This window comes from Neospora caninum, chromosome X, assembly GCF_000208865.1.
Source record: "Neospora caninum Liverpool complete genome, chromosome X".
NCBI classification, from domain to species: domain Eukaryota; phylum Apicomplexa; class Conoidasida; order Eucoccidiorida; family Sarcocystidae; genus Neospora; species Neospora caninum.
Window position 1 is genome coordinate 6,860,237 of NC_018396.1, and position 14,857 is coordinate 6,875,093.

General features: G+C 51.9%; 3 protein-coding genes across 3 annotated transcripts; all 3 read left to right on the forward strand.

The window, feature by feature from the left end:
* Window positions 1–3,841: 3,841 nt before the first annotated feature.
* NCLIV_052930 (SRS domain-containing protein) lies at window positions 3,842–5,161 on the forward strand (the record flags this gene model as incomplete). The annotated part of the gene is made up of 2 exons (XM_003884847.1): window positions 3,842–4,383; window positions 4,717–5,161. The coding sequence occupies 2 exons, from the start codon at window positions 3,842–3,844 to the stop codon at window positions 5,159–5,161; spliced, it is 987 nt and encodes a 328-aa protein (XP_003884896.1).
* Window positions 5,162–7,906: 2,745 nt separating this feature from the next.
* NCLIV_052940 (SRS domain-containing protein) lies at window positions 7,907–9,246 on the forward strand (the record flags this gene model as incomplete). Its single annotated transcript, XM_003884848.1, has 2 exons — window positions 7,907–8,468; window positions 8,789–9,246. The coding sequence occupies 2 exons, from the start codon at window positions 7,907–7,909 to the stop codon at window positions 9,244–9,246; spliced, it is 1,020 nt and encodes a 339-aa protein (XP_003884897.1).
* Window positions 9,247–11,101: 1,855 nt separating this feature from the next.
* Window positions 11,102–12,512, forward strand: NCLIV_052950 (SRS domain-containing protein; the record flags this gene model as incomplete). The annotated part of the gene is made up of 2 exons (XM_003884849.1): window positions 11,102–11,672; window positions 11,983–12,512. 2 exons carry the CDS (start codon window positions 11,102–11,104, stop codon window positions 12,510–12,512), a joined length of 1,101 nt encoding a protein of 366 aa, XP_003884898.1.
* Between the last annotated feature and the right edge of the window lie 2,345 nt (window positions 12,513–14,857).

A 14,857-nucleotide genomic window follows, 5' to 3' on the forward strand; every position in this document is an offset into this window, starting at 1 on the left:
GGCGGCGAAACGACCGGGGACGAGGACGTGCACCATGTTGACCTACGATGTTCTCTCTGTACACCGGCGCATATATATATATATATATATATATATATATATATATGAGTGCGGAAGTGTACGGGAGTATACGTCTGCGAATCGAGATGCACACAAAGAGAGATCGCTCGAGATGTGGATAGGCATCCCTAGGTCGTATCTGGATATATACAGGTGTATGTGTGACAACGGTCGGTAGAAGACGTCGCTCCTTCAGTGATCCATGAAGTGAGACAGAGGGGACTTCCTCCTCCGCCCAGCGTTTCAGGATTTCCCGGCAGAGAAGAAGGGGTCTGAAACGGGTAGGGCCAGGCCGGCAAGTAAGACACGAACCTCGACTGAAGCGCCGGTGGCCAGGCGCGACAAGACAGAGCTCTCGCACGGAATAGAGCGCGCGTTGAGATCAAACCCCTCGTCCTCGCGAGAAGGAGAGAGATACGTGGCCAGGCGAAGAAGAGGCGGGACGGAAAGTGTGCGAGCGCGTGGAGCGCCACGCGTGGTTCAGAGTCGTTTTCAGTCCCCGAGGAAAGAGACAAGAGAAAAGGCATGGACGACGGAGCGAAACAGGAGAAAAAGGCCAGGGTAACCGGACACGCTTAGCATGACGGGAACTGAAAAAATATCCTACAAGATGGAAGAAAGGACTAGGACACTTGATAGGGGAATGGAGGAGAAGGAAAAGGAATCCTCTGAACAGATATTCCGCGGTTTCTTTCCTGCCGGAATGGCGACCCAGCTCTCTCGAAAGAAAAAAGCATGCATTCTGACCGGGGGACGCAGGCGGGGGCGACAGCGCATGCGGTTGATTCGCCCTCGCAGTGTGTGCCTCAGAGTCTTTTCTACAGACCTCGTTAGCAGAATCCGCCTGTTTCCCTCTGGCTGAAAAGCAAAATGTGTCTGCAGTGATTTCCTTCGTGCCAAACTTCCTTTCGTTTCGGTCACACGAAGAGAACAAATGCACAACTGTCCAGGTCGATGATCGCCGCTCCCAGAGGAGCTTCGAGGTTCGCTGCGTTGCCGATCTTTTCAGATCCACACACACACACACGCCGTGAGACGCAGCGAGGAAGGTAGGTTTTCTGTTGGACGCGGAATTGTCTACAGCAGATCCAGATCCAGTGCTTTCACGTGGATCGGCGGGTTTTGTGTCGAGAGGAGAAGTCATGGGAGGCGTACACAACCCAAAGAGAAGGAACTCCGTGTTTCCACCCCAAGAAAGAACTCTTCAAACTGGGAAACAGAACGACTCAGAAAGAAGAGTGGACCCGCTGTGACGCAGGCAGCCCCTGGTCAAGCAAATTTGAAGGTAAAAAACAAATGTGCAAAAGGCTCTACACGAGCCGAGCACTGAAAATCGTCCATTAGTGCGGGTCCGCAGGGGGCGTTCGTTCGGGTTGAACCTCTTGCTTTTCCGTTGTTGGCGTGTTCCTCTTTTGTTCTTCTTGAGACACTTTGCAGGTTCCTGAGTGAGGCCTATCTGGTGGCATAGCGGTTTGGCATAGCGGCATATACCTATATATACGCATAGAGAGCAGCGTGGAGATGCAAGTGCACATACAGAGGTAGACAGGGAGGCAAGTGCAGGCATTTATGCCATTAGAGACGTGTGCCAAGGAGAGGGATACACGTGTACGTGTTTTCATACGCAGGGATGTGGAGAGAGGGAAAATGTATGCCTGTGTACATAGTGTCGATATATGTGCATTCCTACTTGTCCATCACTCGCACTTTCCAGAGGCTGTTTCGGAACGCAGGCGTAATTCAGTCATTCGCGGCCAGTACCACAACGCATAAAAGCCGCTGAGCGCGTGCCTATGCCGCTGACGATTAATCGTGACTGTCGTCACTGTATAGTAGAAGAGAACCATCTGTGCGTAGCACGAGTGTATGGGTCTTCATTCCACAGCGTACGAGATGTATCATCTGCCTGCACGTAGACGAGTACCTTTCACCGGTACATGTACAGTGTAATGCAACCATCTGAGTCCAGCTTCGGGTCAAGGCCGCCAACGAAGGGATGTCTCCACCGTTCGAGACCGTCTCTTCGGCAAAAGAAGAATACGTAATCGCCCTGTTCAAAATAGACTCAACTCTTAACAGAAAAAGTACCTTGAAGACCCCTGTGGATAACCATGTTAGACTAATACCCTACGAACTATACTGTATGCTTGGACCTGCCGAGACATGACAGCGTTGCCGTCACCAAGGCAAGCAGGATGAGGAGTGCTGCGTGCGATGGTGATAGTGAAGTTTGCAGTGCTCCTAGAACTGGTACGAAACGCGTTTACCCCTTTGGGCTTTATTGATAACAGTGTCCCGACAACGTTGACTGCGTCATAGCTATGCAGACAGAGGTTCTCGCCAATGACACAATGGGACAGCTCTGCACGCTGAGGATCGCATGATCCTGTGATCAAAGGAGCATGGTTGTATGGCAGTCATCCAAGATGAAATTGTGTGAAAAAAAAGGCGCATTACAGTTCGTAGCCCCATTCTCCGTAGCCAGGAGACAGTGGGCTTCGAACAAGGATGGTGAACATCTTGTTTTCAGACGTATGGTGGAGACGCGTCCACAGGTTGCCCGGCTCTCCCAGCAGAGGCCTCCTGTGGTCCGCCGATTCCCCCGTATGTGAACATATGTGACACGGGTCCTCGCGAGCGTTTTCGTCATCTCTGTTGCCGTTACAATTGGGCTGAAGAGACTCTTTTCGAGTTTTGGACTTGAAATCGAAGTGCATTACACGCAGGGCGTTCATGCTAGCCATGCGGTCTCAGGTACTGCACGACCAGGCGGTACGGTTTGTTATGGTCGTGACTTGGTTAGTTTTATAGGGCGGAAGCCCATGCGAGTCTGGAGACGGACTGAATTTGGAACGGACGATTACAGTCTCCTGCTTTGCATGTTACGTACCAGCACAGTTGTTCCTTTCCCCAAACGAATGATCTAGCACACACGGCGGGGCTTGCACGAGCCTCTCGGCGCGAATGGCGATTTTGGGGTTCGATTGTCTTCGAGGGCGGGGGCGGGGGGGGTGCTCGAGGCACTGCCGCTGGCCACGTCTACGCCTTGCGCAGATCGTCTAGCTGAAGTCACGTGCTTCCTTCTCTGTCGGCAGCAATAGCAAACGGTTGTCCCTCATTTGTGGAACCAAAACACGTAGGAACTGCGACCTTCCTTTCTGTCTCGCACGTGAACTTCTCTGAGCCATCCGCCGCAATTGCTCCGCCGGACGGGGCCGTCGCGTCGAGCCACGGGGCCAAACCCGCAAATGACAGTCGGCGTGGGGCTCGGTCCGCAGCGGTTGTGGAGAACGGCTACATTTTCGCGAAGAAGCATCAGGCTAGTGTGATGCCTTGATAAGTGAAAATGGTGTTTGAAATTGAGAAGTGTGTCCATCCCACTTCTTGGAGCAGTAACGCTAGCATGACACCTTAACTCTCTTGGCCTGTGCGCAGGAAGGTACGAAAGGCCGGAGAACTTGGACAGCCGAGATGCATCCACGGAATCTCTTCTAGTTCTTCTATTGTATTTTTTGATATGGTGAAGGCTGCGTTTCGCAGGAAAGCTTCTTAACGAAATTATATGGGAAGTGCTGAACCGCAAGAGCTGTCTGAACTGTAGTGTCTTCCAGCATCCAATTGACAACCTGGCATCTGGGTGTCCCATCGGTCCTACGAGTCACGTTCAAGTACTTGAGGGCAATTGAGTAATTTCCATCGGTTCTGGTGACTTCAACATCCTCGCCGACTCATTCCTGTTGACAGCTCCAAGAAAATGGCAATCGCAAATGAAGGTTTCCACATGAAGTTGAGTCAGGCACGCTATCTTCGCCGCCGACAGCAGGCGCTTCAATCGGCTCTGAGTGTCGCTGTCTTTGTTTTTAGCCTGGTCTCCCTCGTCAGTGTCAGCGCTGGGAATCCGGTCACATGCACTAGTGGCGATGGTTTTGTTGCAGCGATTCTGAAATCTCAGTCAAATTCTTTTGTATTTCAGTGCCCCGAGGACTCTACCTTTTTTCCAGAAATCGGGACTAAGAAGTTCTGCACCACTTCCTCATGTTCTACAACAGCGGATTTGGACAAGTCTTTCATGACTCTCCAGCCAACAAAACCCACGTTATCTGCATCTCTCGACCCACAAATTAACAACCCATCTCAAACAACAATCACGTTAACAGCCCCCCAAGCAAACTCTAGTACCCTGTATTTCCTTTGCAAGAAATCAACAGGTGACGGGTTAACGTCCACGATTGGCGCAGAGCAAGAATCACAGAGAGAGACAACATGCACACTTCAGGTCTCCGCGTGGGGTTCAAACACGGTCGCTGTGACTCCAGGACGTGAGTGTCAAAGCTTCGCATTCCCGGCCTCTCCAGATGACGCCGGGGATGGAGCACCGGCAGCCACTGATGCACAAGAGCCTCCTGTGCCTCACTAGGATCCGTAGTTTGAGTCTGATGTAGAGCATACCTAAAAAGGGAGTCTCAAGCAGTGGAGATGCAAGCCTCCGCCACGGGAGCTACCACACATCTATGGCAAATAGAAACGCTTCCCTCTTGCTTTTATTTTCTCAGCCACCTGCTTGCACTGTGCAACGATTCTGTTCCGTTCAGACGAATGCGCCACCGCCCCCGTAGATATTACCCTCAATTCTGAGAAAAAAGATGTGACATTCAGTTGCGGCGACAGCATGACCTTGTCACCTGCCAACTTCGAAAAGGCCTTCCAAGGAACGAACTGCAGCACAGAAGACGACTTGAATTCACTTGGCCTCCCGAACGCCGCCCTCGTGGAAGGCGACTCAGCGACAAGCGACAGACCAGCGTACACATTCTCTGTGTCAAGTTTGCCGCAACCGAATCCAGTAAGCATCTGCTACAAGTGCACGAAGGGTTCCGTGAATCTACGAGAGGTCTCGAATGAATGTACAGTACGAATCCGAGTGCCGGCTGCACAATCTGACCAGCCAGGCGAAGAAGAGCATGCGGACGGGGAAACTGACGGAACTCAAACCTCTACAGAACAGACATCGACAAGCGGCGCGGAGATCCTGGACCTCCGTGCAGCTGTATCGGCTCTATATTTTTCTTGCCTCATTGGTGTAGCTGCCGCATTTGCCTGAGGGTAGCTGAGAAGCCTCGTCTCTGACTCCCCGGACCGAGCACTGTGTGCTTGTTTGTTCTTACGTTGCTGGCGATCGACCATGAATGACGTATCCGGCGACGGAAAGGGATTGCTGTCGCTGACAGTTTCGTCCAGTGGGTTAGATAACCTGTAATTCGTTCAGCCAAACGGCAGCGACCGTAATAAGGAGCGTGTCAGGATGCGCCTGGTCAATGCGCCTGTCCCTGTTTACGACCCAAGTAATCGCATCACAGACAATACCTCTAAACAGGTTGTAACACTGCGTGCTCGGTTACCCGAGACCGTCCTTGTTTCTAGCGCTATCTGTGCGGGGAGAAAAGTCCAACCGTCGCTCAGCGCCGAGTCGGGAGAGGAACTCTCTGGCCGAATCCAAATGCTGAAAAGCGCCAAAAGGAGTGCCAGGCAAAAACCTCACATACGACGTAGCTGCTCAAACAAAATATCTCATATGAACCGACGATTAGAGTTAGGAGCCGACGCGGGCTCTCTGAGGAGCCAACGCTTTGTGAAACAAGCGAGGAAAGACGAGTGTGCCTCCTTACCGTGTAGCGATCCACGGCAGTGTGTTCGATACGCACTTCGACTCTTCCGCAATTTCCTATGGGACATCTTCCTCGTCCCATGCGAACGGTCAGAGGGTCGAGTCTTTGAAGGAGAGTGCCGTGGGGTTTTACGAACGGTACATTACTTGGTTGCAGAATAAGTGTTAGAAGAGGTGGTTGTGGCTGCCTGCGGAGCGCTACACGCCGTGGAATGCGTTTGTGGCTCATACTGAAAACAGATGGAGGGGAACAGGAGAGGACATCTTCGGCGTTGAGCCCCCGAAACGGGCTTGATAGAGCACGACTCGAAAAAGGGACAAACTCACATTGAAACGAAGGGATATACCTTTCTAAAGATATCTTTTTTCGCGTTCCGATACCCATTTATGTCGGACATGAACTGCGATGTGGCGAATTTCTGCACAGCAGCTGTTTCACCGCGTTGCTTGACTGCCGAAGAGATCGACATACGGACAAATAATCTTGGGATCCGAAGTCTCCTCATCTATGAAATAGTAATTAGTAGACGCAGGCTCGACAGGGTCGGTCTCGGTTACTGTTAATGGTGAAGAGACGTAGGAAGGGAAAGGCGAGGCATTCGATGAGGTCGATTCAGCTTTTCAGGAGTGAGCGGAAGAACACAAAGCAGCCACCGCGGGGGGACACATGAGGGGAAGCAACCAGAGACGAGGAAGTGCGCCATGCTGAGCTACGCTGTCCTCTGTGTACACCGGCGAATAATATATATATATATGTACATATATATGGAAATCTGTGGATGTATGTGTGCCAATGGAGATACACACAGAGAGATAGATGTCTTTGTATGCATCCCCAGGCCCATTTGTATCCAAACCTATCTAGACATATAACGTTATATGCATAAACGTTCGGCATGAGGAGACCTCTCTCTTCCGTTGCCACCTTGAAATGAGAGAGGCGGAGGCGGATTCCTCTGACCAGCTGTGCTGGATTTGTAAACAGAGAGGAAAGCTGGCAGAAACGGTTGCGGGAAAGACAGGCCGCCAAGATACGAAAATCGGCCAAACGGGAGCAAGCAAAGAGTTGGTGTCGTCTCTGTTGCCGTTACAATTGGGCTGAAGAGACTCTTTTCGAGTTTTGGACTTGAAATCGAAGTGCATTACACGCAGGGCGTTCATGCTAGCCATGCGGTCTCAGGTACTGCACGACCAGGCGGTACGGTTTGTTATGGTCGTGACTTGGTTAGTTTTATAGGGCGGAAGCCCATGCGAGTCTGGAGACGGACTGAATTTGGAACGGACGATTACAGTCTCCTGCTTTGCATGTTACGTACCAGCACAATTGTTCCTTTCCCCAAACGAATGATCTAGCACACACGGCGGGGCCTGCACGAGCCTCTCGGCGCGAATGGCGATTTTGGGGTTCGGTTGTCTTCGAGGGCGGGGGCGGGGGGGGGTGCTCGAGGCACTGCCGCTGGCCACGTCTACGCCTTGCGCAGATCGTCTAGCTGAAGTCACGTGCTTCCTTCTCTGTCGGCAGCAATAGCAAACGGTTGTCCCTCATTTGTGGAACCAAAACACGTAGGAACTGCGACCTTCCTTTCTGTCTCGCACGTGAACTTCTCTGAGCCATCCGCCGCAATTGCTCCGCCGGACGGGGCCGTCGCGTCGAGCCACGGGGCCAAACCCGCAAATGACAGTCGGCGTGGGGCTCGGTCCGCAGCGGTTGTGGAGAACGGCTACATTTTCGCGAAGAAGCATCAGGCTAGTGTGATGCCTTGATAAGTGAAAATGGTGTTTGAAATTGAGAAGTGTGTCCATCCCACTTCTTGGAGCAGTAACGCTAGCATGACACCTTAACTCTCTTGGCCTGTGCGCAGGAAGGTACGAAAGGCCGGAGAACTTGGACAGCCGAGATGCATCCACGGAATCTCTTCTAGTTCTTCTATTGTATTTTTTGATATGGTGAAGGCTGCGTTTCGCAGGAAAGCTTCTTAACGAAATTATATGGGAAGTGCTGAACCGCAAGAGCTGTCTGAACTGTAGTGTCTTCCAGCATCCAATTGACAACCTGGCATCTGGGTGTCCCATCGGTCCTACGAGTCACGTTCAAGTACTTGAGGGCAATTGAGTAATTTCCATCGGTTCTGGTGACTTCAACATCCTCGCCGACTCATTCCTGTTGACAGCTCCAAGAAAATGGCAATCGCAAATGAAGGTTTCCACGTGAAGTTGAGTCAGGCACGCTATCTTCGCCGCCGACAGCAGGCGCTTCAATCGGCTCTGAGTGTCGCTGTCTTTGTTTTTAGCCTGGTCTCCCTCGTCAGTGTCAGCGCTGGGAATCCGGTCACATGCAGAGACCGAAATACATTCGTTGCAGTTAGTCTGGCCTCTGAGTCAAGTAGCATCGAATTTCAGTGCCCACAGGGATCTGCCTTCTTTCCAAACATTTCGTCTCCAGCTTTCTGTACGACTTCAGTCTGTTCTGCAACAACCGGTTTGGAGCAGTCTTTCATCACTCTCGCGGAAGTAAAACGCACTTCATCTGCAGACCTGCAACGCAAAACTACCGACTCGAAAGCAGTATCGATTGCTCTAAAGGAACCTCAAGAATACTCTAGAACATTGTATTTCCTTTGCAAGAAATCAACAGAAGACGTGTCCCCATCCACGTTGAGCGCAGAGGAGTCACAAAAAGAGACAACCTGCACGCTTCAGGTCTCAGCTTGGGGTTCAAAAAACGTCGAAGTTCCCTCAGAAAGTGAGTGCCGAAGTCTCACATCCGTCCTCAACAGGAGGCGGCAGGAAGGCGGCAGCCGCTCATGCAAAAGAGTCGCCTTTGCAGCGTCTTAGGATCCGTAGTGTGAGTTGATTGTAGCGCAGGCTTAGCCATGGCGTGGCAAACAGCGGACACGCAGCCGTGCGGCACGGTTGCTCTCACCAACATTCATGTCATCTAGAAACGCTTCCCTCTTGCTTTTATTTTCTCAGCTACCTGCTTGCACTGTGCAACGGTTCTGTTCCGTTCAGACGAATGCGCCACCGCCCCCGTAGATATTACCCTCAATTCTGAGAAAAAAGATGTGACATTCAGTTGCGGCGACAGCATGACCTTGTCACCTGCCAACTTCGAAAAGGCCTTCCAAGGAACGAACTGCAGCACAGAAGACGACTTGAATTCACTTGGCCTCCCGAACGCCGCCCTCGTGGAAGGCGACTCAGCGACAAGCGACAGACCAGCGTACACATTCTCTGTGTCAAGTTTGCCGCAACCGAATCCAGTAAGCATCTGCTACAAGTGCACGAAGGGTTCCGTGAATCTACGAGAGGTCTCGAATGAATGTACAGTACGAATCCGAGTGCCGGCTGCACAATCTGACCAGCCAGGCGAAGAAGAGCATGCGGACGGGGAAACTGACGGAACTCAAACCTCTACAGAACAGACATCGACAAGCGGCGCGGAGATCCTGGACCTCCGTGCAGCTGTATCGGCTCTATATTTTTCTTGCCTCATTGGTGTAGCTGCCGCATTTGCCTGAGGGTAGCTGAGAAGCCTCGTCTCTGACTCCCCGGACCGAGCACTGTGTGCTTGTTTGTTCTTACGTTGCTGGCGATCGACCATGAATGACGTATCCGGCGACGGAAAGGGATTGCTGTCGCTGACAGTTTCGTCCAGTGGGTTAGATAACCTGCAATTCGTTCAGCCAAACGGCAGCGACCGTAATAAGGAGCGTGTCAGGATGCGCCTGGTCAATGCGCCTGTCCCTGTTTACGACCCAAGTAATCACATCACAGACAATACCTCTAAACAGGTTGTAACACTGCGTGCTCGGTTACCCGAGACCGTCCTTGTTCCTAGCGCTATCTGTGCGGGGAGAAAAGTCCAACCGTCGCTCAGCGCCGAGTCGGGAGAGGAACTCTCTGGCCGAATCCAAATGCTGAAAAGCGCCAAAAAGACCTGCCAGTCAAAAAGCACACTTATGACGTTGTTGCTCGAACAAAATGTCTCCCATGAACAGACGACCAGAGTTAGGAGCCGACACAGGCCTGACGATGACATAACTTGATATGAAACAAACAGGGAAAGTCGATTGTGTGTGCCTCCTTCCTGTGTCGCAATTCAAGAGACTGTGTTCGATGCGCAGTTCCACTCTTGCGCATTTAGCAGTGGGGGATCTTCCTCAACCTGTGCCGACTGTCAGAGAGTCGAGTCTCTGAACGAGAGAGCGGTCGCTGTTTACTGACGGTACATTACTTGGTTGCTGAATAAGTGTTGGAAGACGCGTTTCTGAGCTGAGCTGCCTGCGAAGTGCGATACTGTTTGGCATTCTTTTCGAAGCTAGGCCTGAAGACATAGTGCCGGAGAGGAAGACGAGGATCCAGCGCCGGTCTTTGAGTCACAAGATATTTCTGACGGAAGGACTGGACACAGAGGGAAGCACACAGCGGAGACAAGGCGGTGTACTCCAATATAGATAAATACAGACGTCTTTTCTGTCTCCTATTGTGGGACTTCGACTTTGAAACCGAGTGGGCTTTGCCAAGATATGCAATCTCTCTCTAACTCTAACTCGGTGACTAAACAGATGCAGAAGCGCAGTGGCAAGGAGACAAGGGAGACGACCGGCTGTGGTCAACAAATCCGAAACGAGATACTCGGATATGGTAGCGAGATGCACTGGATGTTTTGCTACGCAACTCTAGTCACGCTCCCCTCTATATTAGATTCTGTTTTCCTGTTCAGCTATTGCCTTTTTCCCTGTTGCCTAACGGACCCCAGGCCTTTCATGGGTCTTCGGGTGCTAGGAGTCTCGATCGAATTCCTTCGCAATTTGAACAATACGAACGGACCCTGTGTTCTTCCTCGTCCTTGCCTGTTCTCCTCCACGTCGGTTATGCGTTCTGGTGCTTGTCATCCTTCGTTTCCCGTAGTGGAACTACTTTGACACATCCACTGACAATTGCCTCGCGGGTCACCGCCCCAGAAACGTACATCATTTCTGCCGCCTCCAGTCCCGCTTTGAGGACCCGAGCAGGCCACGCCCGCTGCGCATGCATTTCAAATGCGAACGGCGCGTCGCTTGGATCTCCAACACGCCGCCTCAGGGAGGCGTTGCTCCAATTGCAGCCATTTCGTGGCAAAATCCACCACTCGCGTGTTGCATGCCTTCCATCTTGACATGCGACTGCCCATCCAGTGACCAGTTTTCTTTTTGTTGCTGCCTGGGAGAATCGCTGAGATCCGGCCACCTCTCTAGGCGCTAGCTCGTGTAATTCGAGGACGGGCGTGGAGATAGGTCAAGACACGTCTTTAGACATTGAGCTCTATGTAGGAGAAAAACCTTCCCCAAAGCGAAGGACTCCGAAAACAGCTTTTTTCTTGTATTTCTCAGAATGGTCAGCAAAGTTTCTGGAGCCTTCTGCGCAATGAAGGGCCCGGCGATTGTTGTCGGCCTGCTGTGTCTGTCAGGCAGTTTACTGCTATCGAACGCGAACAGCACCGATGCCACGTGCTCAGAGAGCAAAACACTGGCTTCTGTGGCTCTCACGAAAGAAAGCAGCCCAATCAAAATCAAATGCCCAGACGGATCTGACGTGTTTCCAGCAGTTACAGACAAGTCCAACAACTCTTACTGTACAGACTCGTCGTGCGCCCAACAGGCGCCTCTGGACCCGGCATTTTCTATCCAGGCAGATGCCGCCGCATCAGGGGCGGTGGGGGGAGTAGGCGTATCACTCCAATCAGCCAAAGCAAACGCAAAAAGCTACACGCTTACCATGCATCAATCGAGCCAAAATTCATCTACCCTGTATTTCCAGTGCCGGACGCCAGGCGAATCAAAGGCACGATCTCGCGAGGAGTTTCTGAAAAAAAGAGTAGAAGAGTCACAAGCCACAGAGACCAAGTGCACTATTCAAGTCGCGGCTTACGGTTCAGAAGCTGCTGCTGCTGCAGAGACAGAAAGTGAGCTTCAAGACCCACAGCAACAAAGATCGTGACACAGTTGTCAGCGTACACCTGAATCAGTCTGCGTTCGATCGTGCGGATCAACAGGCTCCTGCATTCGGCGCTGAACTCTGTTTTCCGAGGCGTTCCATTCGTTCCACGTTCCGTCGAGGCACCATCTCGTGCATCCAGGAAGCCGTATTCAACTCTCTCGCGCGTTCTCGTGTTGTCTTCTTGATGCACCTGGTTCGTCGGGAAAACGTATCACATAGTTTTTCCTGAAATTTGATACGTCTCCTATCTGCTTGTCTTTCTTTTGTTTTCTCAGAGGAGTGTAACCTGGGAGGCAAGCTGTCGGTGAGCCTCAACCCCAAGTCGCAGTCATTCACGTTCCACTGCGCAGAGGGCTCGAGCTTGCAGCCCGTTAACTTTGAGAATGCTTTTGCAGGGAACCAATGCGCCGACCAAAAGGCTCTGACCGAATTTGGACTGGTTGCTTCTCTCTTGGAAGGGAAATCTGCCGCTTCAGGTACCCCGGCTCCCCCCGCCTCTACAGGCGCTTTGCCTGCCTACACGTTCACTGTCTCGAAGTTTCCGGCAGAAAATACGCCTGTGTTGCTGTGCTACAAATGTGAAAAAACGGCCGCTGTCAGCGAACATGTTGACGAAACTCCCAGTGAATGCACAGCGCTCATCGAGGTCTCAGGAGAATCTGCAACAGGCGATGGACAAGAGGATAATCAAGATCCGTCTGAACTAGGAACCTCGAGCGGGGCAGCGAAGCATGCAGCGGATACACTGCTTATTGCTTTGGTGACTCTCCTTTTTTCGGCTCTCGCCGTGGACGCTTCTGTATAAGAGGAGCTGGACCATTTCGGTCACTGTTCCTCCTCAAACACGTTCTTGGTCTTCTCGAGTGTGCATCGATGTGCGTCAGCTGGAAGAAAAAAAGGCATCTTCCCGACGTCGTGTGGAGCAAGGTTTGGTTGCTACAAATGGTTGGATCTCGATGCAGGACATGCAGGACACATGAGAAATGGGTTCGATTTCTCGGCAGCTCGCCAGTGTGACATCTCGGCTCAACGTGGCATCCCCAGTGTACGTGCAGGGTCCGACTGTTCACTGTTCCTCTCTGCCTTCGTCTTTTGAGAAGGAAACGATGTAACGGGGGCCGGCGCTCGAACATGCAGTGGAATGCGCGCTGCCGTTCTTGCCAGACGAGCCAAAATACTGGAGAAGTGCAGGGAGGCAAAGCCTTTCCGCTGGTGAATCTGTTCTGTGATAATGCGCAGCTGACGTTCCTGGCTATGTGCGATCGCAAATTCACGCGAAAACTGTCTTCCAACCATGCAGGTGGAGTGCTCATCCGGAAATGCGTTCTTTGCCAAAATCGTACTCTCTGTACACAAGATGGCCCCAATACTTGGTATGGCCGTATTGCGTGGGTCCGCGTCAAAAATTTTGAGATATTTTGGTTACCCGCTGCCTTCAAACTGATGCTGAAGGACAGCAGTCTGAGGTCTTCTCACAAACCACCGTATTCCACGGAGCTCCGTTACCTCGGCTACAAACAGCTTGTTCGACGGGGTCCGCGCAGTCGCACTGTTGGAAGCCTCTTACTTCCCTTAGGATTTTTGGAGTTCGGCTATTGAGTGTCGGAACCGACGCTGTGGCTGCTTAGGCTCCGATCGCCCAAATGCAGCGCTGAAGTATTCCGGCAAGCACTGGAACCTCAAGAAAAATATCGATCGCTTGCGTCCCAATGGTAGACACGAAAACTCATCGGTTCCGGAAAACACACTGCATCTCGGGTGTCCTCAATTACGTGGCACTACCCACCTGGAGTTGCTCCAGTAAATTCCCTTCCTAGACGCGGTCGCTTGTTTGATGTGCTCAGGCGGCGCGTGGAAATCGAATCCACGTCCCGCACTCGACGACACGGCCTACCGCTAACCCTAGACGGAGGATGCATGCATTGCTTCCTGTACATGTGGCCCTTTTCTTCTGTTTAGAAAGTTAGATGCCTTTGCATTCACAGTCTTGTGGATCCGTGCGCCCGAGTCCGATCTTGCGTTCTTCTGTTTAGAAAGTTAGATGCCTTTGCATTCACAGTCTTGTGGATCCGTGCGCCCGAGTCCGATCTTGCGACACACGGGCGATAGAACCCTCCATACAGGAGCTGTAGCCGGGTTGTAAGTTCAGAGTAGCAGACAAAAAAGAGTTTGCGACAAGCACGTTTACCGGTTTTTTTGCCAAGATACACTGGCAACTTATATCTGGATGTCTGACAGTGAGAAAAACAATGGTGGCGAAGACACGACTGGAGTTGTGTCTCTCGCCCAGTGTGCTGCAAGGGCGCACATGTGAAGCGTTGGGAACTGTCTCCTTACCTGCCGTCTCCTACTCTGGACAAAATGCAAATCGGAATCTACAGAATATTCCTGTGGCGGCGGCAGCGTCCGTTCTTATACGAAAAAGTATCTGTGACCCGTTTCGCCCGAAGTGTCGAGCCTCGTAGCTCCTACAAGAGTCCACGCCGCCACGGCAGCGTCCCACCTCCAAAACAACATCTTACAACTGGTTTCTTAGTTGCAATGACCTTTGTAATCCAAATAATTGCATGTATCACTCTAGCACGTAGATATATACTTCAGAAGCCTCTTGTTCATTTGCTAGCGTTTTCTCCCAAATGGATTTGGGCGAAGCAACACGAGCCCCAGTCTCGGAACGAGTCTGGTTCACAATGCCGAGTTGGGAGCAGTTTGTCTGAGGCTCCACACTAAATTCGAAGACGGCTACCTGCCACGGGAAAAGTGGATTTTCCCGCTCTTTTAGGTCTGTGCCACGTGGATAAGAAATCCCCAGTTGGGCACGAGGAAAGACATTTCTCGGAAAAACGAGAGTCAAAGCACCACAGAACCGCGGACAGCAAACAATAACCTTCCGTCGGCAAAGCGTAATTAAAGCCTTCACAAGACCAGACTCGTGCAAGGCATGGGGGATCAGAGAGCACCGTCAGGTTTGCCGGCACCCCCCCCCCCCCTCCCCGAAAAAAGAACACCTGTTGCTGTGTGAGGAGGGAACAGGCAGCGGAATGCATGCGCATATCCAGAAGGAAAGATGCGGCCGAATGCGCGGTTTTTTCGCGTCTAGGCATATCGTCGCTCTTCCCTTCTGTGCCAGGCCAGAAAGAGAGAGAGCAT